The 24,373-nt window shown below is 41.8% G+C and overlaps 3 protein-coding genes and 1 long non-coding RNA gene across 10 annotated transcripts in view; 2 read left to right on the forward strand and 2 right to left on the reverse strand.

The window, feature by feature from the left end:
* Positions 1-10,350, forward strand: mak (male germ cell-associated kinase). 4 transcript variants are annotated; one of them, XM_030099444.1, is made up of 16 exons: positions 1-105; positions 2,315-2,597; positions 3,460-3,514; positions 3,723-3,844; positions 4,901-4,983; positions 5,172-5,304; positions 5,473-5,644; positions 5,889-6,056; positions 6,821-7,057; positions 7,204-7,403; positions 7,565-7,704; positions 7,849-7,995; positions 8,773-8,859; positions 9,108-9,227; positions 9,430-9,531; positions 9,665-10,349. In XM_030099444.1, exons 2-16 carry the CDS (start codon positions 2,494-2,496, stop codon positions 9,823-9,825), a joined length of 2,031 nt encoding a protein of 676 aa, XP_029955304.1. In that variant the 5' UTR covers positions 1-105; positions 2,315-2,493; the 3' UTR covers positions 9,826-10,349. The 4 variants fall into 4 exon arrangements, with proteins under 4 accessions (XP_029955304.1, XP_029955305.1, XP_029955306.1 ...); XM_030099445.1 differs by having other exon boundaries at positions 8,776-8,859; XM_030099446.1 differs by lacking the exon at positions 8,773-8,859.
* Positions 7,891-20,806, reverse strand: LOC115394219 (uncharacterized). Its single transcript, XR_003932045.1, has 3 exons — positions 20,797-20,806; positions 8,306-8,316; positions 7,891-8,005 (listed from the first exon to the last, which is right to left on the reverse strand). It is a non-coding gene; the product is annotated as an uncharacterized LOC115394219 (long non-coding RNA).
* Positions 10,426-12,005, reverse strand: tmem14ca (transmembrane protein 14Ca). 2 transcript variants are annotated; one of them, XM_030099453.1, is made up of 5 exons: positions 11,936-12,005; positions 11,427-11,511; positions 11,196-11,297; positions 10,883-10,970; positions 10,426-10,616 (listed from the first exon to the last, which is right to left on the reverse strand). In XM_030099453.1, exons 2-5 carry the CDS (start codon positions 11,500-11,502, stop codon positions 10,559-10,561), a joined length of 324 nt encoding a protein of 107 aa, XP_029955313.1. In that variant the 5' UTR covers positions 11,503-11,511; positions 11,936-12,005; the 3' UTR covers positions 10,426-10,558. The 2 variants fall into 2 exon arrangements, with proteins under 2 accessions (XP_029955313.1, XP_029955311.1); XM_030099451.1 differs by lacking the exon at positions 11,936-12,005 and adding an exon at positions 11,588-11,728.
* Positions 16,694-24,373, forward strand: part of tfap2a (transcription factor AP-2 alpha) — an 11,577-nt gene continuing 3,897 nt past the window's right edge. The window contains exons 1-5 of one of the 3 annotated variants that reach the window (XM_030099449.1): positions 16,694-16,867; positions 19,422-19,841; positions 21,102-21,153; positions 22,701-22,926; positions 23,700-23,818. In XM_030099449.1, coding sequence (XP_029955309.1) covers positions 16,817-16,867; positions 19,422-19,841; positions 21,102-21,153; positions 22,701-22,926; positions 23,700-23,818 — 868 coding nt within the window. In that variant the 5' untranslated portion in view covers positions 16,694-16,816. Of the gene's footprint in view, positions 16,868-17,547; positions 18,061-18,271; positions 18,956-19,421; positions 19,842-21,101; positions 21,154-22,700; positions 22,927-23,699; positions 23,819-24,373 lie in introns of those variants that run through there. The other 2 variants (XM_030099448.1, XM_030099450.1) reach the window with 2 other exon arrangements.

Raw genomic sequence — 24,373 nt, forward strand, 5'->3', positions numbered from 1 at the left:
CACGCACAAACGTTATCGCCTCAGCGGGGTCCGAATACCACCAGGATTTTATCTGAAGCTATCTTCAAGCCCAGACAACGAGAGACAAACGACATTCACTTCATGGTGAGTTTCAAACTGAGAGAAAGCGCGGGAGAAACACGAGGGGAGACCCCGCACGTGATGGTTGAGGAGTTTAAAGCCTGCATGTCAGCGACAACTGTTGTTTTCAGAGTATTTAGCCGAGTTCATCAAACCTGTCAAAGCCTCGAAGCGAAGTGGACTCGTTTGTATGATAGTTAGCAGGCTGTGGATTAACGTCAAAGCAAGCAAAGCTGATAAAACCACTTGATTAGTTAATCATACTGAGAAGTCATGGTTGCATTTCTTCCACTCTCCTTTTCCTTCCATTGTCAGGTTTCTGCCCATCTGTGTTTTCAGCGTGAGTGACCTTGAAAGACTTCCTAATGTCACGCACTCTGGATACATCTTAATTCCCTTTAAATCCCCCCCACAACAGATTGCCATATGTGAGAGCTGAGCGCAGGGCAGAAGTCTGCTGGCTGGCTTCTTCTTGTCTTATTGCTTTATTGTCTTAGTGGGACTCAAATATCAAGCTGGAATTTGTTTAGTGAGGAAGCATTTCTAATTTGCAGGGAAGGGAAGAAGGGGAATGTGTGTGTAAATGAAGTGCAAAGAGGGGATTTGACATTGTTAAATATTTACATTTGATCATTTTCACTGCTGATTATTTAATTAACTGATTATCAGCAGTAACAAAGCTAAGAGTTCTTTGGTTTAGTGAAAAAAAAAACACATGCCTGGTTTGTTTGCTCTTGCATGGCCTGCAGGCAAACATTCTGAAACTGTCAAACATTGTGAAACTGTCACATGACTGGCTTAGAGCAGCTTGTCTGTCATTATCAGTCTATTACTATTGTCTGTCAAAGCATGGACTAATGCAATCTATGGAAAAATCGATTGACCATGTTTCATTTGTCTATTGAGAAAAAAAATATTTTGTTATTTTTTTGCCACTATAGTTTCTTGAAAATAACTCACAGTGGATTTCAAATCCTTAAACTCTACTGCTTTTCTTTGTTTTCTTTTGTTGCCTCTGTATGTCTTTTTATTTTAAAATTTATATTCACCAACCATTATCCCAAAAATATTACATTTTCCAGACCTTGCCATGATTAGTATGTGGATTTTTTTTTTTGTAGTCAAATCCTTGGTTTCTTGCATCCAATCATAACAAAGTCACATGTGTAAATAACAGAATGAATGATTAGTATTTTGTATCTACATTATTGTTTTCAAATGTCTTCAATTTTTTCAAATTTGAATATTTTTTCTTCATTTGATCCATGAAATAAATGCACATTTTTTTTAGAAAAATTCAAAATTTCATCCTAGTTTTTTTTCATAAAATATATTATGAAACATTTGTTACAATGTACATAAACAACTATGTAACATATACATCAGCCACTGAGTGAGATGGAAATGAACAAAAGAGAAGAGCACAAAAGAGAAACAAATGAATACACTTGTTTTTTTTTTTTTTTATTCATATCTAAAGTCATACATGTGGAAAGATCTGGTGCTAAAAGAATGAGGAAAGGGGAAGAAATGAGTGTAAAGGATGATCTTGACTGTCTGAAGAAGAAATTGTTGATGTTGATGATAAACCTGCCAAACGCAAAACAAAAATCAAAAAATAGTTTTTAGCTAGTACTTTTAGCTCGTGAAATCCCCACAATTCCAACACAAAGAACATTTCAGTTTCACTTTTTGGATATGTTCCTTATCATTGGACCTCCATTTTTAAACCTCCTAACATGATTCACCACCACAAGCAAATGTACTGGGCATTAAAGGAACTGCTTAGTGGACCATGCTCTCTGTCACGTATTAGCTGTCAGACATATGGATGTGGATGTTTCCCTTTTGCATCAAAGTCGTGGCCACGTTTTCAACAAAGCAGGTTACAATCAAATCCTCTTGCCAGCCAGGCAGGGTGCCTGGGGAAAGTAGTCGATGCCAGTAAGCATGGCGGTGATGTAACATCCTATTTGCATCCCTGTTGGCCTAATCTGCCTGGGCCTGGCCATGTCATCTCCCCTGGGTGGTCATACTGAATCCGCCCACAGGTGCAACACATGTCTAATCCTCCTCAGTGAAGGAAAAACAAGACGTGATTGTAGTCATTCTGTCTTCGGTTGTCCTAGAAACCCTGTTTTGTATGGATGTACTGCAGAGGACCGCTTACACCGGAGTATTTGTTTCTGTACTTGCTGCTGACATGCATGTGTCTTTTTCATTTATTCACTAGTTTACCCACAGCACCGGGACTCAGTCTTTCTCAGGATGGATCAATCACTAGATGAGCTTTGAACTCCAACTGGGGACACAACTACGAGGAAGTACTGGAGCGGAGGAGAAGGGATCGATGGCACAACGCCGTCTCTTCAAGTCGTCTCACGCGTAGGGAAAGTTAGGACGTCCTGAGAGATGATGAATCACTACACCATCCTGAAGCAGCTGGGCGACGGCACCTACGGCAGTGTGCTGATGGGGAGAAACATCAAGTCTGGAGAGCTCGTAGCTATTAAAAGGTGAGATGGTAATATGGTTTTTAACTTTCCATTACATTGTCATAATATAAAGAATGTGGTCTTAATTTGATTCTGCTCTCATATTTCCATACCCTACACTACACAACACACATCTGTGTCTGTGTGCAAGCAAATGAACTTTAAAATACAATTTTGACTTTTTTCTTGTAATCCCACCACAAAGCTATCACCAGGGTAAACAAACCAGCTTACACAGCTTTGTTACAGCAACATGGCAGCAGTGTTCAATAATAGATGTGAAACTGGGGAGCTGCGTCCACTGGTTGATCATTTGGTTACCATGCAAGACAATACAAGTGGTGACGGTGAAAGGCAGTGAAAGTAGAGTGGGTGTGTCAGGTTGCTGACACTGTGAAACAGATGACTGGGACTGGCCGGCGTCCAGAAATGGAGGAAAAGATATCTCCATCTTCTGCAACTCTTATGTAATTCCAGAGGGAAGGAGAGATTGATCAGAAGAGATAATCATTTATTAGCTGGTGTGCCATCTAAATGTGCTTAATGAAGCATATTAAGTGAGAAATTAATAAATGAGCAGAGTAAAGATGTGTTTACAGAACCGGTTCAAAAAGATGAAATGGATAAAAAGATTTACACTATGTGGAGAAACAACCGTTATTCTCTTGGGTCTCCAGCTTTGGGGTTTGGTCTAATGCAGTGTTATGAGCTGAAATTGGAGACATGTCAAAAGCTGTGAATTATTAACGAAGACACAAGAAGTTTGCTAAGATGTCACAGTAAACTGGAAGGCTATCATAATAACCGCACTCCTGATATATACAGTATCTTTCTTGCGTATATGAAATATCTGTTATATATTTAATTTCAATGTTTCCTGCAGGATGAAGAGGAAGTTTTACTCATGGGAAGAATGTATGAACTTAAGAGAAGTAAAGGTGAGCATGTGAATGTTTAGATGAGCAGGAATGCCTTTAGTTTGAACGTTTCTTCCTTTTGCTGCTGCATTGGAGTTGATCATGAGCACAACCCACATTGTCATGTCTGCTGCTCATCCCACAAATGCATTTAACATATTGCTCATATATCATTATGTGGATCATACTGACTATTTTATTCACATTTCCCAATCATGTCTCAATGTAGTCACTGAAGATGCTGAACCACGTGAATGTGGTGAAATTGAAAGAGGTCATCCGGGAGAACAATCACCTCTACTTCGTCTTTGAGTACATGAAGGAGAACCTTTACCAGCTGATGAAGGACCGGTAAGAAGACAAATTCCACTTTTTGCACAGTTTGTTTGACACAGTAATTTTCTAGCATTACCACAGCATCACTGATTCAGAAACATTTCGTTTTCATTTTTTCCAAAAGACTTTCAACATTTGTGAGATATTATAAATGGTGTGTTGTGACTAAGCCGTTTTCCAGCAGAACATAAATATTTTTTTAATTCTGCATTTTGCACCACACTTGTGAAAGTTTACACCTCGCCAGGATTAAGCTGTGCCTTACAAACAGCTGCCATCCAACTTAATGCGATCTCCTGGGATGGCCCTAATGTTTTTTTGTTTGCAAATCTCAGGTGTGTGTACACGCCGGAGTCAAGGAAACTTTCACACCTTAACATCTAATCAGATTTGTGCTTGAATTTAATTTTTGGATGGTGATCGTTTCCCAGATCAGTTTAACAAACAGGGCATGCTGTTTGGAGAACGAGTCTGTTATTTGCTGGTTCGCAAAAATGACATTGATTTTATGTTTGCAGAAAAAAATTGTTCCCTGAGTCAGTGATAAGAAACATAAGCTTTCAGATTTTACAAGGCCTGTCCTTTATTCACAAACATGGTAGGTAATTTCAATCGGACTTGCAAGTGCATGAGAGTGGTTTCATACTGCAAGGATCACTGAAATCTTATAGGCATTATTTATGTCCAAATCTCACTTGCAAACGCATATTGAAATATAAGAAATCTGAATTTCCAGATTGGTTGTCGTTGAATTCTTGCACTGTGTGAACCCTCTATAAGTGCCTTGTTCAAACGCCTGTTTACTCTGCTCTGCAAATAGTGTGAGAAATGGATGTGTGGATTTCACTCTATTTATTCCCTTTAGTCAATCTGAACCCCTAAAACGTACTCGATTTATGAGAACCTGGTCATAAAGGTAAAAATGCATATTCATTAACATAAATACTATTAATGTTACGATCTACACATCCATATAAATGCATGTCCTTTCCCAAAAACTACTCTTAACACCTTCTCTTTCATCTCGTCTTCTTTTATTCCTCCTTTTCTGTCTCTTTCATGTGCTGTTAGAGAGAACAGGATGTTTTCAGAGAATGAAATTAGGAACATCATGTTTCAAGTGCTTTCTGGGTTGGTGTTTGTACATAAGCATGGTAAGAGGCTTTACTCTTCACTTATCGATGACGAAACCTTTAGCTTGGTAGTTTGCATAAACTTGATATTATGAGATGCTTTGCCAGAGAGATCAATACACATAGTTACACAGTGTAGCTCTGTATGCTTGGGTCTTGATTACAATCCTCCTGGGGTCTGCTGAGAGCTTGATGTTATATTTATACAGGATTTTTTCACCGGGACATGAAGCCAGAGAATCTGTTGTGTATGGGGCCTGAACTGGTCAAAATAGCTGATTTTGGACTGGCCAGAGAGATCCGCTCCAAAGGTCCCTACACCGACTATGTATCGACCAGATGGTAAGAGTTCTTTCTTATCTGTATAATCAAATGCCTTATTCTAAATGTCAGATTGCTTATCCAGGCAAGAGAGCAGTATGTTACACTTGTTTTGCAATTTTACATGATATCCCATAATATCAAACTGTCGTCCATGGTGACATTGTCTTGTATTTACCTTCAATTAAGGTACCGAGCTCCAGAAGTCTTGCTGCGGTCATCTAAATACAGCTCTCCAATTGATTTATGGGCTGTCGGCTGCATCATGGCTGAACTGTACACACTCAGACCTCTCTTTCCCGGGAACAGTGAAGTGGACGAGATCTTTAAGATCTGTCAAGTTCTGGGCACGGTCAAAAAGGTGGGAAGAAACTCATCATATATTAAAAATAATGAATAGATAATTTAGGATTCTACCGAAGAACAGTATTTGTAAATAGGCCAGAGGCACTGTGTCTCTCTGTCTTTGGTGTAAAGCAGGTTAAGTGTACATTATGTTGAATGGGATGCTACTTGATGCTGTGAGGAGAACGTCACCTGCCTTTCAATGATACATGCTCAGTGCATATATTAATAGGTCATCGTTTGATTTTCTTCTCCATCAGACGGATTGGCCAGAGGGTTATCAGCTGGCATCTGCTATGAACTTTCGCTTCCCGCAGTGCGTCCCCACCCACCTGAAGACCCTCATTCCAAATGCCAGCAACGAGGCCATCGCCCTGATGAGGGATATGCTGCAGTGGGACCCCAAAAAGAGACCCACCGCTGTGCAGGTAGGAGCGAGTTAATGCTGTAACTTTCCCGTATCGTGCATCAGTGAGTTTGTGAAGTTATCAGTACAACCTCAAGAGACCTAACTGACGAAGGGTTTTATTCAAACCTACTTGGACCTGCCTGTCGAGTTCTGCAACAAGAGCGTTCCTCACCATGAGAAACAGATTACCTTCAGTTCTAATGCGGAGACTGAATCAGCACCCTAATCCCAGTCCTTCCAACAAGTGTCTAAGCTTAATACTTAATACTTCAGTCCCTGTGTCGTGCAAACCAGTGTACGTCTGCATGTGTGCTGCATGACACACGTGCTTGTTAAAGATAATCCATGGTCATACGGTAATTTACTGTTTGGTGAGAAAGCTGAATTATTCTGCGAGCCCTGCGTAGGAAACACCTGGGAGTGCTCTTCCATTTTTTTTCTAAACAAAGCTCCCAGATGTCATAGTTCTGTTTGGATGCGCATCTTATTTTGACTTGATCTGATGAAGCAGTTCTGAATGGGATAGTCTACATGTCAACCAGTTCACTGTGCTTGTTTGTTGATGAATCCTCCCAGACTTCTCCTGTGTACAGTCTCGTTCCCTGCAGGAGTTAGTGAGTCATGTCCCACAACAGTCTGATTCATCTTGTTTGTACACACAGGTTGCACAGAAATCCATGTCTTGAGTGTTATGAATCATTCAGTCTTCATTGTTCAAGGAAACAGTGTTGACAGAATATTGACCAAAAAAATGTATTTTTATCTATTCCTCTCCCTTTCCAGGCACTGCGTTCTCCTTATTTTCAGGTTGGCCAGATTTTGGGGCCTCGTCCTCAAAGCCAGGAGGTGAAGAAGGTCCAGACCAGGCCTCACCCCCAGAAACAAGCCTCTGAGTCCAAGGTCGATCTCCAGCAGTCTTCCTCTGAATCCAAAACCTCCACATCCTCCAACAGAAACCATCAACAGCCTCTTCAGCAGATCCCTTTACCCCAGGTTGAGAGTAAACACGGGGGAGATGTAGTAAGTGGCTCAATGAAATCAGTTTTTTTTTAGATGTAGATAAATTAGATTTTAAATGACTAAGTTAATTTTCAGTGCTGAGGTTGGCTGTAGTTTCCAGCAGTAAGTTACAGTAAAATAAATGTGATTTGTGTTGTCTTCTTTAGAAGGCAGCACCAGCGGGCAGCGACAGTAATGTTGGTGAGGGAGTTCTGAAGGGTGGGCGGCGTCGCTGGGGCCAGACAGTAGTCAAGGCGTCAGACAGCTGGGAGGAATCGGACCCCTCAGAAACAGCCGCTTCAAACTCCAAGAAGCCCAGCCTGGGAAGTGCAGAGGAGGAGAGGAGCGCAAAGGAACACTGTCCACAGTAAGTACTTATAGAAGGTGGATAAGGATAAGAGCCTTAGTAAAAAAAATTAAAAAAGAATAAACAGATTTAGTTTGAGAATTGTCTTCAATATCAAGGTGATGCATTTGATTGAAAGTTGATTTCATGGTAGAGATGTGATGTTTTTATTCTGTTTTCAGGCCAAATGAGCAGAAACCTCTGTACTCCTTCAGCACAGTCACCAAGCTACCCAACAATGTTAAGATTGGCCAAATTGACTCCAATCTTCCAGGATCTGCTGCTCGGCAGCACTATCTCAGTCAGTCAAGATACTTGCCAGGTGGGATGAAGAGCCAGTTTTATTCTACCCACTTGTTTTCTTATGGATGTTTATTTGAACGCTTTACTTTCACATGCCATCCTTAGTTTCTCTGCTTGCTTGATGAAGAGAACAGTAGCGATTGTGGCCTCATTTTCTTTCCAGGTTTGATTGGCAAGAATCAGACTTCCACTGGAGACAAAGAGCTGAGTGGTATGACGCTGAGGGACTTGTGGGAGAACTCTTCAAACACAGTGGATAAACCTCTCGGCCCTATCGGAGGGGGATTAGCTGTCGGCAGGGCCAACGCAGGTAAAGACGGCTGATGTCTCACGTATAGCTGTTAAAAAGGTTTGATCTAGTAGTTTAGATAGGGACATGTACTGCATTCATATTTCGGTTCATAAACAATATAAAATTATATGAAAACACAAAAAATAGGTATAGCATTCAAGTGCAAAATAATGAAAGTAATCTTTCTGAGTACCTTTAATTGATCTCATTTGATTAGTTTATCATTGAAAAAACTAAACTCACCCCATCAGTAGTTGAAATGCTGCCTTGCCTCATTTTGCAATGCAGTGGAAACCTGGCGGCTCTTCTGTGTGACCTAGTGTTACACAATAAGACACTCTCCTCATACAGAGGCTCCAAATGTTAATGAAGCAGCTAATGTATCCTGTTCAGTACTTAGGGATCCATGAACGCAACATAAGGAGTCTGCAACTTTCTAAAAACCAGACATCTATAAGTCATTCGTCATCCAGACAGACACACAATATGTGCTCCTGTCTCTCTCCTCTTCTGCCTCACCTCATCTCTCCCTCCATTTCTTATTCATGACATTAAGACTGCTGCTATAAGATTAAGTGTTTCCTAAACTGTTCTTAACTGCACACCTCTGCTCATTTATTTCCCTCCTGTCGTTTTTATTCAGCACACTTATTATTGCTGATAAAAAAAATAATGCTGGATGAAGGTATTTTTTGCTCTTTGTCACCTCTTAAGTTTCTCTCGTTTCATTTTTTTTCCTTCTCTTTGTTTGCATGCATGTTTCCTACTTCTCTACTTTTCCTTGTGTGAGACTAGAAGATAATTCTTCTAAGTCTGTAGACAGCCCATCGGAGAAAAGTGTTGTTAAAGAAAGAATACTGGAGAAACTCGACCTCTCCAAAGGTATTTTCTCATTAACTGTTTTCTATTGTATTTTACAAGCAGAGCATTACTAATGCTGCTAATTCAGACTTCACCGGAACTGTCGTTAGTCATTTGATATCCTTCGTAAACAGACTTAATCAGTCAACTAAAAACTTGTTCAATGTGATTTCTGGGCACAACCACAAAAAAACTCAATACTGATGAGTTGAAATAATCAGGAAAACAAATGTTGCTAATTCTCAAACACTGTTTTGCTTCTCTTAAAGGAAACTTTGTGAGTACAAAGTACAACCTCTCTGGTGGTTACATCCCTTCTGTCCAGAAGAAAGAGGTTGGCTCAGTGGGACAGAGGATCCAGCTCGCCCCTTTAGCTGGACAGAACACAAGTAAGGCTTTATATCATCTTTGAAATTAAGTCCTGTTCAGAGTAAACAGTCTTTTTGCCCACTTCTATCAACCATGGAGTTGCTTGTTACCTTGAATCTCAATCACAAGTACTCCTCCTGCACTCTTTCCCTTCGCATTAATTCCTTTCAGACTATCACTCTTATTGGGACTCTGTTCTTCCTTCTTTTTTCATTCTTTCAGCCAGACTTCCTTCTTCTTCTTCTCCTGATATTAAAAAAGACAAGCCAAAATCTTCAAAGCTCAAGCCCATTTCCAAGTCATCAATAGGTGAAACTAGTGAAGGTATTGTCTTTTCCTGCAGCTGCGATATCTCTTCCTCCCTGTTTCATCTTATAGGATTAAAGATATAAGTGTTTGGTTTGATAAATGATTGAACTGTACTGATTGTAGAAAACTGATGAACACACTCTTATAGATTACGAGGGCTGGAGGAGGAGGACGGACAGGACTCAGATGAAGGGCGGCAGCTATTCAGCTCTGGGGAAGACCTCCGGGAACCTCCTGAGCAGAGCGCCTGCTGTCCAGCCCGTCCACGGCCGGGTGGACTGGACAGCCAAGTATGGTGGAAATCGGTAGTTCATTCCAAGTCGGCGGTCCTTCATCTACTGTCTGTCGTCCGTCTGAGCGGTGAAGAAAACCCATCTAATGAGCCACAGGAAATTTAAATTGTTCCACGAAGTCTGTTTCTCCAATATGTTCATTGAATGACTTTACATGAAGACCACACATGCCACGTTCTTAGAGAAGACATTTTTGATGTTCATACTTGTGTTTTAAAAGACGATGGTTGCCATGACGCTGAACCAAGCCTGGTACTCTCTGTGTGACAATCCCACTGTATTCCTGAGGGATCCAGTGTGAGCCAATTCCACTGTTTGTGCTTTCTGCATTTCTCACCAAGCTGAAAAAATAGTATGTGGTTTTGTTTTACTAATTAATTTTTTAAATATACTTTAGTTTTTATTGATTGCTATTGCTTCTTTGAAGAGAGCATTGCTGAAACAATTGACATTGTTTAATTCCTCTCACCTCCACATCCTCAGTATATGATTGGTTAAAACTGTAAACATATTTGTATTATGCAATAAATGACCTGTACATTTTGTACTGATTTTATACAAATAAAAATATGAATGTTGATGAACTCATTAAAAAATGACAAGACAACCATTCCTATATAAACAAGGTCATATATTTAATCCTCAAATATACAGCATCTTAAAAAAAAGACATGGTTTCTAACATAACAGATTGAGTGGCTGCTCCCCAAGCAGAAGATCCACAAGAGAGTTTTAACACGTTCACTTCATCAGGACTCGGCTGGTTTCTGCAGCAGTGACAAACTGAGCTTTCCCACCATCAGGATACTGCAACGAGAAGTTTACATTTCACTCACTGTGCATGCATTCATCTTCATTACTTCACTTCTCTCACACACAGAAACAGAAAATCAACAAATGTAGCTTCCTTGTGTTGTTGCATTCAGGCTAACAGGTTAAAAACATATCAGGGCACTGTCGACCTTAATGCCAAATTTTTATTTAGGGATGATGAACTCAGGAAATCTTTGTTACTCTGATCACTAAAATGTTATCAGTTTATCTCAGATGAAAATGTAAATGTTTTCACACACCTTGCTGCAGCCATCAAACCAGCTGGCATAAACTTCCTGGATCCGTAGAACCTCTTTCCCATGACGCCACTCAGAGCTCCAGATGTAGCTGCAGATAATAAAGACAAATGTTATGAAATACAGTTATTACAGACATCTGCAACACCCTTCTAGCTCGATTTCTAAATCCTTCGTTTTGTTTCTTTTTTGGATCTCATTTAATAGAAGCCAATAAAATACAGTCTTGAGTTTCTTCTTAAGACTTATTTAACATATGTGTGATTAAAAACAGAACTGCATCTCCTGAATTTCACGCAGAAGACAGTTCACCGACCTAAAGAAACCCAAATGTTATTTGGGTCATTGGAGATCTGGTAGGCACCAAAACCTGCGAGGCCCCCAAACAGAAGACCTGCTGCCAGGGAAGGAACACTGCCTGGAAGAAAGAAACGCAAAATGCCATGGGGTCAACTCCTGCACATGACATCCACAGGATCCATCAACTAAAAGCATGTCTATCGGGTCATGTGATGAGACACATCAATGGATTATGAAGTGCACCCACCTGCTTTGACATAACCAATAACTCCTCCAGATGCCACCAGGGTTGCGTATCCATAACCGACCCAATCCACAGACATGATGGACACCTATCAGAGACAGAAGTGTAGCAAGTAAACAAACACACTCCAGAGGACACTTTCTCATACGACTGAAGAGACTCACGGCTGAGGAATTGCTTAAAGTGCTGTTGTTAAAGTCGGAGCTGTTAAAGAGGAGCAGCTGAACGAGGACGATATGAAACATGGTCGTAAATAAAAGTATCTGTCGCACAAGATCTGCTTTTAAGTGACACTGTGATAAAGAAGCAAACGTCTGTCAGAGCAGATAAGACAAACTGCTACAGACAGCTTCATGGTGAGCACCGCAGGCACCGAGCACGCGCACAAAAACATGCAAATAAACAGGAAACAATGACATAAACTAATTATAACACAATTCCGACCGTGTTTATCCAGAAAGTTGCTTAAACTCAAACGCGAGGCCTTAAAAAGAGCTTACACGCAGCCTTACCCTTCCAGTTCGTCCTCTGATTCCTCTGCTTGTTCTCCACCGGGCACAATTCGCAGACGCACACGGCACGAGGAGTGAAGACTCGTGGGAAACGTAGTCCGCTAATGACAAAAGCGTCATGACGCAATGACGCACGTTGATATTCATTCAGTTCCATATTTGCACTTTAACCACATTCCTGCAGCGCGAGCAAACCAAGTTATGTTGAAAATTTACTTTCTTAACTGCAGCCCTGTGGCTTAACTGTTTCTTTATTGTAGAAAAGGAGGAACAAATCCTGTTTTGCACCTTTCATTTCAACTGTCGTTAAAAAATACATAAAGACAAAGCTTTATCTCCAAATTTAATAATATATTTAATAAAGGTGACAAAAGCAAGAAACGTGAATTTTTACTTCTTTTAACCAAACATGTCTTTCATTTAAAGCCACTGATCCTCAGAGCCTGCAGCACCACCTCAAGGACAGGTGATAAGGCTCAGTCCAGACTGTTGTGTCTTTTGTTACCACCGCTAGATGGCGCTACAGGATTAGATTGTGGTGTGTTAGAGCCATAGGAGTTTCAGCAGTTTATTTGTCAATTCTCTTTAAAACACACTTTGAAATGACTGCTTTCTTCTTTACTGATACAAATGTAATATAATAGATCAAAGTTATAATAATTTACCCAATAGGGCTTTTTATTTTTAAAGTCTCTGTGAAACAAGTAGAGAACACAGTCAAAAAGTTGGTCCAACGTCAAGAATTTCACTCGTTTACCGATTTTTTTTTTTTTTTTGGGATCACCTGTTTCTCTCCAGTTCTTCTGGACTGGTCTGATGACACGTTTTCATCTGCTTTCAATCACCTGCCGTCTTGACGAACCCGGAGGTGGTGCGTCCTTTCCCCTCTGCTGCAGCAAGGTGGCGCTGGAACACCATTTATCCCTCCCTTTGGAGAGCAGCGCGACGCACCGCCGGCCCGCAATCGTCTCACTCCACAATCACCAATTTCATGACTATCACAAAGACACACGGCTTGTTTTGTGCTCGAGAGCTGCTTGCAGGGGAGCTGCTGCCTTCAGATGAGCCCAAATGAAGTTTTTCTACCAGAAAACTCCACAAGCAACTCTGCATTTCTTTTTTTTTTACCAAAATAATTTACCAACTTCTCTATGGCAGGTTAGTTCTGTCACTGATAAAAATGTTAAAGGTTCCTGTATATTTTTCCATAAGAAATACACTTTTAAATCAATTCGTGCGCTTGTACATTTTGATTTACCTTCAGAAGACCCGATGAACAGAAACACACACACACACACACGCACACACACACACACACACACACACACACACACACACACACACACACACACACACACAATGCAACTCAATTAAATATATGTGGGAAAACAAATAATAATAATAATAATAATAATAATAATAATAATAATAATAATAATAATAATAATAATAATAATAATAATTGCAGGTGTAAATGAGATGGCCTCAGGTGCAGCAGGTTTCGCCGGAGGCCCGGTCCTGTGTGGAAGTGTTGGAACCCAGCCCCAGACAAACCGGCTGGATATTCAAGAAGGACCCCGCTGCAGTCTGAGAGCAACTTACTCCCAAAGAGATCTGCTTTTAAAAAACTTACCCCCTTTCTCCAGCAGAGCCCCAAACAATATTTCTGATCCCCCTTCCTCTCCTGTACCCCCCTCCCTCCCCCACTCCATCCACACAGCCCCTTCTCCTTTGTCCGGGCCTGGTAAGGTCTACATAGCTGCAGGTATTGTGTGTGCAGTTAAAGTGTGTTCGCCTTTGAAGTCAAACATGAAGGCTTGTTTTAAATATTAACAGCGCAAAAAAATCTATAGACCCCATGTGGAATTATGCAATTACAAAACAAACAAAAACAACGACAACAGCAAAAAATATATATATATATATAAGATCACAATCGATAAATAAATGATAGGGAAAATGCAAAATTATGAATATTTTTCCATAATAAAAAGTTGATTCAAAAGCATCCAGTGTGCAAGTGTGTGTGTGTGATATAGTGAGTGACAGACGCACCACTCCAGCCAGTCCAGCTCCATGTGTGTGCGCGCGCGTGTGCGTCTTCAGGAAGTTCAAAGACCACAAAGAATTAAGCTTTTCTTTCTGTTGTTGTTTTTTTTTTTTAAAACACAGAAGCTTTGACCATTATCACCTCCACGAGCGCACGTGTTGCTGCATTCCGTGTGTTTGTATGCGGATGTTTGTGTGTGTGTGTGTGCGCGTGAGAGAGAGAGAGAGAGAGAGAGAGAGAGAGAGAGAGAGAGAGAGAGAGAGGGAGAGAGAGAGAGAGAGAGAGAGAGAGAGAGAGGAGCTCATTCGCACGTGGCCCGAGGGGTCTACATAAGTATGTATTAGAAATAAACAGTGGATAAATAAATAATGACCCGCACAATAGCGGGGTGGCTTTCTGTGTAGAAGTAATGATGTTGGCAGTTAACCTTCAAGTTTTTTAACTTGACACAGTTTCATTTGCTCTGAGAATTCGTGTTTTCTACCAAAGACAAACCAGATAAGGAAAAGGAATGGAAAGGTTAATTGACTCTCGGAACCAGCAGATATGTCCTTTTAGCTCCATGCCAGTTGGAGAAAAATATAAAATGGACCCGTTCTAACAAATATTTACTTTGATATATAATCTGAAAGTTACAGAAAGCATTATTTGTCTACAATTAAAACTACAGGAGCGTGTGATGTTTTCATCTGGGTAGTAAACAACAAATCTTATCTATTTATTTTTAACTATCAATGATTTAATTTTACCTATACATTTTTCAAATAAAATTCTTTTTTATTATTCATAAAGGGGGAAAAAAAACACACACTCCAGCTGTCTATCAAGCAGAGGATAGAAAGCTCAAACACCATCCAGCCCTGACTAGTCGTCTGTTTCGCCTTTTCCCAGGTACTGCGCGCTTCGCTCCACACCCGGATCAGTGCGCATGCGCAGCCAGGTGTCTCCCGCGCCGTTTTTATGACCAGGTGAGACGATCGGGTCCAGGTAAAAAGTAAAAGCTTTTGCTCGCTGGGACCGAGGGCTCTAATGAGATAATCAAGACACCGGAGCAGACTTTTTTTTTTTTTTTAACAGACAAACACAAACATACCAAAGGCAGCAGAAGACAAAGAATGTCAATTATGGGCAAAATGGGGGAATGGCAGGTATGTGCTGCTTACTTTGAGACAAAGAGACAGCTGCGGAAAATCCATGAAAACTGTCAAAGTGTCGACTGGAGGCTGCATGGACAGAGTGGAGTGGTTGGTGAAGAGGGCTTCTCTTTAAACGTGCTCGTGTGGATTTTATCAGGCAGGAAGGAAATCGTGGAAGTTTAATGCGTTTCAGAGTGGCACCTTTTTTTCCCGGTGCAGGAGCAAGTTGTTGATCTTATTTATTGTCGTGAGGATGTAAAATAGCAAGTAATGAAGTTGGAAAGACACGGTAACGTGCACACACGGTTTCGGGATGAATTGTGGAAAAAGGAGTGATGGTGTGTGTGTGTTTTTTGCGCAAAGTTTAGAAGTGAACAAAGTTGAGCTTTTGAGAAGCCACTTCTTATTTACATGAATCATGTCTTTTCAAGGGTTACAGTGTTCAGATTATCAGAACTGTTTAGAAAATCTGCTCCTGTTTTGCTCTGAGTGGGGCATTAAAACCCTGCGATCATCTGCAACAACAATAAAAAACACATTTATTTATCATCTCTACACATTAAAAAGCACGATCGCCACTAAACACAAAGAGGCCGAAGTCAACGTGAGATGCTCTCATTGTCACTTTCACCGCATTAATAACAACTGCTTGTTCCAAAAAAAAAAAAAAAAAAAAAAAGGTAGTTCGCCGAAAAATGTTAATCCTATGTGTGTGTTTTTCTTTTTCCTTTAAACGAGGCAACGCCTTAAAAGAAGCTGTCGACCTGTCTGCTGACCCACACGACCTGCTGAGGTGAAGGCGACAGGGCACAGCCGGGCTCTGCGGCGCGGCCATTGAAATGAAACAAGGCCGAGTTGTTGTGTTAATGATTTACATCCCCCAGACTCCTGTCCCCCCCCCCCCCCCCCCCCCCCCCCCCCCTCACAGGTAGCCCTGGACCTGTAGAGCCCCTTCTCATGGCTGCCCTCTTTAACATGACACTTAAAAGAATAGCCCTCTGAAGGTCTCCCTTCTCAATGGGATTAAAATAACAGTTTGTGAATTTTAACAAATGAAGATAGGTAACAAAGTGTGGGCCCGGCTGCTATTTGCATATGGCATGCTGCTTTCACATCAAACCCTGCAAAACTAATCAACAAGACACTGGAGGAGACTAGGAAAAACTTTTCTTTTCTCCACGTTGGCTTTTCTTCTTTTAAATTATATTATTATAAATGCTACAAAAAATGTTTTCTGGATACTGCGTTTCTAAAACATCCCCAAAAAAACAAGTGAAATTACACAACAAAACGTCCCAGGTGCATGCAGGCATGACTCCCTCCCCTTCCCTCCGCAAAAAAACACACACACACACACACACTCAGACACTCACATCCACACGCACCTGACTGAACAGTGGAAATAATAAGCGCGTGAAGCGTCTTGCTGCTTTTAGTTTTTACCTGTGTGCTGTCCATTGGTGTTGTGTGAGCAGATGGGGGGAATCGGCGGCTGTTGATATGCTAATGAGGCCCTGTGCCAGTGTTATTACAGAGCTGCTCCAGCCCTCCACTTCCACCATTAGAGGGAGACCTCAGAGCGCGAGACAGACAGCAGCCCACAGCTTCAATAAAAGTAGTTTTTCTGAGCGGGGAGCACAATTCACTGAGTGAAAACAAGACGATACCTATACTCAATATCCACCTCAACAACCCATGAAAATGCTCTGGAAATTAACTGATAACATTAAATATGAAGACTGCGAGGTAAGAGGCTGCTTTTTTTTATTTGCTCATTTTAATATTTCGATTTCTGATAGGATCATTATTTTAGATGTATTTTGTATTGAATAAATTCTGATCATCTTTTGACAGCTGACAGTTAATGCACTTAACTGTAAGATGAATTGCCTTTTATTTATTCCAAAGGAATTTTCACGTATAATAATAATAATAATAATAATAATAATAATAATAATAATAATAATAATAATAATAATAAATGTATGTGGTGTAAGATTTTTTTAAAAAATAATTATAGTTTATTATCTGCATGAATACAATTTTAATTTTGGTTTATTATTGTTATTTACATTGTAATTACACTTTTAAAATTATTTAATGACACGTGGAATCAGCGAAATAATCATACACACTTACCACGCATTTGATAAAATACATGTTTTGACTTGGGCACTCGGACAGTCTGTTTTTATTCACTGCTTCAATGTACCCTTCAGTTTTTTTTTATTCCTCTGGCTGTCTGAGACGTTCAATGTTGCATGTGTTCAGCCTGTGTGCACATAACGCGCGCCAGTGTGATTGTTGTTACGGGCACAAAGTTAGGCAGTAATATTGGCGGCTTGTTGAGGAGTGGAGAAGCCAGTCGGACGTGTTTTACGCCGTCTTGAGAGGACAGGGACGGACTGGGAGAAGGAAAGAAAAACAAAACAAACAAAAAAAAAAAAGCAAGATCACCTCCGCGTTAAGTTGACTCGTTTACTTTACAAGTAAATGCTTCTCCGCGCCTGTCGAGGGTTAAAAAAAAAGTGCAGTCGAGATCCGATCGAGGCCCGGTGTTTGGGTTATTTTTGAATTTAGCAGAAATGGGAGTGGAGCTTGTTTTTAGCCGCGCGTAAAAGTTAAGTCAGAGCGCCGGATCCAGCGGCCCGATCTGAGACTGACGGGGATTTATTCCCCCCCTCCCGCCCGCCTCTGGTCTTCCACCGGCAAAGTTAAAAGTTAGCAGGCGTGCTTCGGGGTTTTGGAGTCGAGGAGGAATCGGTGGATTAATTCGGTGGAAATAGAGGAGAGAGAGAAAGAAAGAGAGAGAGAGGAGACCCATGGAGGACAGCTCGCTGTCGGAGTCTGAGGAGGAAAACAAAGGGACCGGCGGTAGAAAGGAGCCGGTCGGAATGCCCACAGCAGCGTCGTCTGCTGGATTTTCACCCAGTTCAGAGGTGCACATTGTTTCCTTCCACGGTCTCTTCTCCTGTCTGCGGTCCACCTCCCTCCATTCCTACGTCTTTCTTTCACTTTTGCGCTTTGGCCCTGGGACTCTTTTAAAATGCCCCCCCCCCCCTCCTCCTCCTTCCCCCCCTCTCTCTGATTCGTCAGACGAGAGTGAATGTCCCTCTTTTTGTCTCTCTCTCTCTCCGTTCCCTCCACACTCTCTCGCTCCCTCTTTCTCTCTCTCACTCCCTCCCTCTCTCTCTCCCTCACCATCTCTGATTAGATATACTGATTCCTCCTTTCAATGGACGTCATTTAAGCGCAGACTCCTGCCTTGAGTTGCGTCCTCCGCTTCACGCCAGATTTTCCGACTATTCTTTCCTTATTATAAAGTATTCCTGCGATATTAATAGTCATGAACGCGCTCTATTAGGAGTCCGAGAGGGGAGACGAAGAAGCGGCTCTACTGCTAATATGAGCTCAAGCGAGGGGACGGTAGCACTGTGATAGAAGCCCGGAGAGCAGGGAGAAAGAGGCTGGTGGCTTTTTTTTTTCTTTTTTCTTCTCCGAGAGAAACTTTTCGAGCCAAACCCACCAGCACCGCCGAATATCTGCATTTTTAGACCCAAATGAAGGGCAGCGGGGATCTAACCGTTTATTTCTGATGGATTATCGTCCTGCAGCTGAGGCACATATCTGACCGCCGGGGCCATCGTGATCTTGCAGGAGAGAAGAGTCTTTTGGGGGCTTTTTTTTGTTTTGTTTTTGTTTTGGGTTTTTTTTTTGCTGTTTAATCCCCTTTGCTCGCCCCCTTAAACACTTCAAGTGTTTTTGAACTGATTATTTTCGTTGAATCGCACCAAAAAAAGCGTACAGATGTTAGTGCACAGTTTTTCCGCGATGGTAAGTTGCTGGAGCTTCACCGTGTGTGTCAAATAGCTTTTTCCTCACTTCTTCTTTTAACATATTTCCTTGTATCTTTTTTTCCTCGTATATAATATTGTGAAGTGGTTGAGTCGTCCTGTCGAAATGAGAAAATTGAGACGATATTTGAGGACATTCCTGCGCTGAAATGTCTCTTTTATTCTAATATTTACATTCGGCTGCTTTATTATTATTATAGATTAAAAAAAACACGTGGGAAACTAAGCCGATCGATGCGTTTGTTCAAATTCCTGATCTGAAATATGGAATTGTGAAACTCAGATTGGAAACACGGCGTGATTCATGTAATCCTCTGTGGCAATATTTGCCTCAGTGTTCGCCTGCAGAGCTCCAAAGGCGAGAGAGAAATTACTTACCACTTTTTCTTTTTTTTTTTTTTTTTAAAGAAATGCACTCACTCCTCTTCTCACTCTTTCCCTGTCAGGATCGCCACGACGGGACCAGCAATGGGACAGCCAGGCTACCTCAGCTGGGCGGCGTGGGCCAGAGTCCCTACACGAGCGCGCCCCCGCTCTCCCACACGCCGAACTCGGACTTCCAGCCCCCGTATTTCCCCCCGCCCTACCAGCCCATCTACCCGCAGTCTCAGGACCCTTACTCGCACGTCAACGACCCGTACTCCCTCAACTCCCTGCACGCCCAGCCGCAGCCGCAGCACCCGGGCTGGCCGGGCCAGAGGCAGAGCCAGGAGAGCGGCCTGCTGCACCAGCACCGCAGCCTGCCCCACCAGCTGTGCCGGGAGTACCGCAGGGAAGTGCTGCTGCCGTCCGGACACGGCATCGAATCGGGACTGTCGGACTCTATCCCTATCCATGGAATACCTCACTCTTTAGAAGATGTTCAGGTGAGGCAGCGTTTACCCCGGGGGGGCTTTTTAAATTATTTTTTTATATATATATATTTTGTTATTGCTTTAAAAATAAAAAAGATCAGCTGTCCAGGGTGCACATAAAAAAAGCAAATTTATAAAAATATAATTGATGCTGGTAAACGATATTTCGTTGTGTTCTTACAGAGTGACAGCCATTAATAATGTGATATTATTTGCATTTATTTTTTTTTACATAAATGCACTTTTATTTCAAAGACAATTAATGCTCTACAAAGGATTATTTTTTTATATTAAAAGCATTTGATGAACATGACAGGCAGAACAAAAGGCGCGTGTTTCGCAGTGCGATTGGTATTCATTAAAAAAAATTAAAATATATAAAAATAGAAGGAAAAAATGGCCAAATCGTTTTTGATTGTCAAAAATGATTTAAAACAATAACTGTAATTTTACATTATTTGTTTTATGAACGCTTTAAATTATTATATTTAAATCAATTTCACCAGCCAAATTCGATGCATGTTTTGCTCAATGTTATTACTCAAAATACATTGGATTAAATATATGAAAACTGCCCGCTTTGTTCCCACAACCCCTCCTTTATGATTTTCGACTTTTATTTGATTTCTGTGCTTCAAAAAAAAAAAAAAAAAAAAAAAAAAGAAGAAGAAGCTCGCGCTCCTTTGCGAACAATAACACCATGACGCACGCCAACTGGAGAATTGACTTTACTGTATTGAGTTAAGGTTCTTCTTCTTTCTTTCTTTCTTTTTTTTTTTTTACTAAAGATGCATGATAAATGAGCTCCAAAATTGTCAATCACCCCTGTTCTTATTGGGTGTATTCTTCCCAGTTTTTAATCAGAAACAAACACCAATAATCCTCTAATTAGTTCATAGGCCTTTAATAGGCTGCGCCGCCGTAATTACTATCCAATCTAGATTAGAAGTTTCCTTGTGAGGAGAACCAGTCTGAAGGCGAAATTAGGTCAGGATTATGGGGCGACACAGCTTCGTTATTTAAGTCTGAGTTTGTGATCTACTGTAGTGCGTCCATCACAGAAACACTGCTGGACAATAATAACAGGTATGGGCCTCGGGAGCCTCCATGTTAGCAGATTATGGCTGCTAATTGTGCCAGCCTTTTGTTCGTGCACGGTTTTTCTGGGGTGCGTTCACTGACACAAGACCGTGGCTGTTATTATTTTATTTGTATTTTTTTGTACATCGGAACTAAAAAAAATATCTTTTTTTTTTTGCATTTGTGTCATAGCCTGTTGAGGATCAAGGCATTCACATCCCCGACCAGACTGTAATTAAAAAAGGTAAGCAATTTCCTCAGAGATATCGTGCATGTTTCTTCACCAGCATCGCCTCCACATACACACACACACACACACGCACACACACACACACCATTCACCATTCTGCTCGAGAGAACTCGATGCAATGCGGTAATGCCTGACTGATCCTAATACGCAGTAGCCTATTTTTCATTACATGGTTTCCAAGTGCATCAAACTGGCTGCACCTTTTTTTTTCTTTTTTCTCGCTGATGGAATTTACTGTCAGCGTTTCTGCGCAGCGGGGAGACGAGTAGGGGCTGGTGGGCTTTGTGGGCTTCGTGCTATTGATGGTCAAAGACACAGGCCTGCAGACGATCCTGGCACTTCAGTGGTTGGAAGCCAATAAGCTGTAATCACGTAGCATGGCCAAATCTAAAATGGAAGTTGGATAGAGCTGCATGGAGCGCATGCAGGCCTCCGTGTGTGTGTGTGTGTGTGTGTGTGTGTATGTGTGTGTGCAGGACAATTATCTGTCATTTAGAGGGAATCCAAACACTGGCTGTGTCTTAATATCTCTAAATCAGACTACTTCGGTGGATGTTTCTCTTTTATTTATTCGCTGGTTGATTTTCTTGATGATCTTGCATTGGAAGGGTCTTTTTTCTGACCACGTTAAGAAAAACAAAACCTTTTGCCACGTTAAATTAAAACTGACTGGAGAAGATGTGGGGCGATTCCTCCAATCATCCCTTTCTTTTTTTTCTGTCTTCAGTCATGTCTTTTATTCCCCCCCTATTCTTTCTTTTTGGAGTCTATCTGCATATCAACATGATAATTGGCTTCTTATATTAGTAATCTCAAGAGTTCGTTTAACTCCTATTGTCTCTATTAGGCTCCCTTGAGCCATTAATGTCACAAGTGATCTATCCAAAGGCGCACAGTCCCCTTTGTCTCCGGTTACTGCACACCAAAACGCTGTAAAGCCCAGCAGTGCTGAGAGCCCCCCTCCAACACCCCCCCCCTGGTGTGAAATCACACACGGGCGACCGTGTTTTTGCGAGATACCGAGGATATGTCAAAATAGGTAGACTTTAGCAGAATCTCTCGTTTGGTGTGGTTTTGCTTTGTGCGAGAGTCGAGTCATGGTGCTTCGAAAAAAAAAAAAATCCACCGCCTGGGCGCAGAGAGCCCGATGGCTCATGGTGCCTTTTGAACATATATTTACTGTAACTTAAATGACTGAACAACAGGTCAGTGGCGGTTTTCAGATTTTTGGTTTTTTTTTTTTTTTGCACATGTAGTGGAAAGAGATTCATGCTACTGATCACACGTGCGCACATTATCGGTGTTATCATTATTATTTCGACGTAAAGGCCCTTATTTGTCAATTTCCCTGGATATCCCTGCTGCCGAGTGTCCACATGTGGTGCTAAACTCTAAATCCGGGGCCTAAATCCCCCCTTCTCATTTAGTTAAGGCTCTGCATTGCATGAAATTCACTAAGCACGGTCTCTGTGTCTCACCCCTCCCTCCTTTCCTCTCCTCCTCCTCCATCCCTCCATCCCTCTCTTTCCCCGGCCATATAGGTCCAGTGTCTTTATCCAAGAACAACAACGTTTCCGCCATCCCCGTAAATAAGGACGGCCTCTTCGGCGGGGTGGTCAACCCCAACGAGGTGTTCTGCTCGGTTCCGGGTCGCCTGTCCCTCCTCTCCTCCACATCAAAGTACAAGGTCACGGTGGCGGAGGTGCAGAGACGCCTCTCGCCGCCCGAGTGCCTCAACGCGTCTCTGCTGGGCGGGGTGCTGAGGAGGTGAGTGGGGTGCCAAAAGAACAAAAAAAAATTATAATCTGCCCATTCTCTTTACCTGTGTGTGTGTGTGTGTGTGTGTGTGTGTGTGAAGTCTCTCACTCCACTCCAATCATTTCTGCCTTTCTGTGAGCGTGTAGCTCGCTCTCTTTCCTCTCTCCCTCTCTCTCCTCTGTACCAAGAATAATTAAAATCGACCAACCATGACACCTAGCTCCCGCATTTAAAGCAGGAGGGGTCTGTTAAATTCCATATTAACTTCCCCAGCGCTCTCTCTCCCTCTCTCTCTCTCTTTCTCTCTCTCCCCCTCTCTCTCTCTCAAATTAATGTAGGCCTAGTCTGTTTCAAGCTCAGCTCTATAGGCCCAGTGAAGGCATTACACATGAAAACATTGGTCTCCAGTGAACTGTCTACTGAAGTGCTGCAGACACACAGCCAGTAATAGCGCTGCCTATTAAGTAGGACTTTATTTATTCAGTTTGTACAGTATTAGTCTGCCGCCAAAAGGCTGGGGGATCCTTTAGTTTTATTTATTGTTTGGATCAGAGAGGAAAGGGAGGGGTGGGTCAAGTTAACAGGCAAAAAAAAAAGTTTATTAAGAGTATCATCTGCAAAAAAAAAAAAAAAAAAGAGCTGAACCTCATTGGATGGTGGGTTTCTGTGGTGTAAAATCCAGAAAACAATAAAGAATGACTCTTCTCCATGTTCACACACAAAGAAATAAAATATTCTGTTCCACGTGAGCGACGGATCTCTGCTCTCTCCCGCTGTTCCAGGGCCAAATCTAAGAATGGGGGAAGATCCTTGAGGGAGAAGTTGGATAAAATCGGCTTGAATCTACCTGCGGGCAGACGCAAGGCGGCCAACGTCACCTTGCTGACGTCACTAGTCGAAGGTAAGTCGCGAGCCTTAAATCACGTTCTCACTCTTGTTGCTCGCGCGATATCAGGTGCTTGTAAAGTGGACCCCCCCCCCCCCCCCCCCCCCCCTCTCTCTGTGTTGGAAATCAGCATATGCGCTCATCCGTGTAATGTGGACCGACTTTGCCTCGCAAGTAATAAAGCATGAAGGATGTGTGTGTGCGTGTGTGCGTGTGTGTGTGTGTGTGTGTGAGGGAGAGAGAGAGAGAGAGGTGCTGGTGATTCTCGTGGCTTTGCAGCGTTGGCCTTCGCTTTCAGAAGCACACTTGCAGGTCCACGGCTGGCCTAGTTTATACACTGGATTAATTTGTGTTGAAGTCCAGTTAATTATTGAGTGCTGCTTGTTTATTGGGCACCACTGAGCTGTTTCACCTCATGGATGAGAAGTCGATTGATTTATTAACCCTGCGTTGTTTCAAACGCTAACACAGCCTGGACATAGCAGGACATGGCTGATTTTTTTTTTTTTAACGGTGACTTAATTCTTGCGGTAATAGCTTTGGTTTTCTCTGAAGATTTTTTTTTTTTAT

The sequence above is a fragment of the Salarias fasciatus genome, chromosome 9 (assembly GCF_902148845.1).
Source record: "Salarias fasciatus chromosome 9, fSalaFa1.1, whole genome shotgun sequence".
Taxonomy (NCBI): Eukaryota; Metazoa; Chordata; class Actinopteri; order Blenniiformes; family Blenniidae; genus Salarias; species Salarias fasciatus.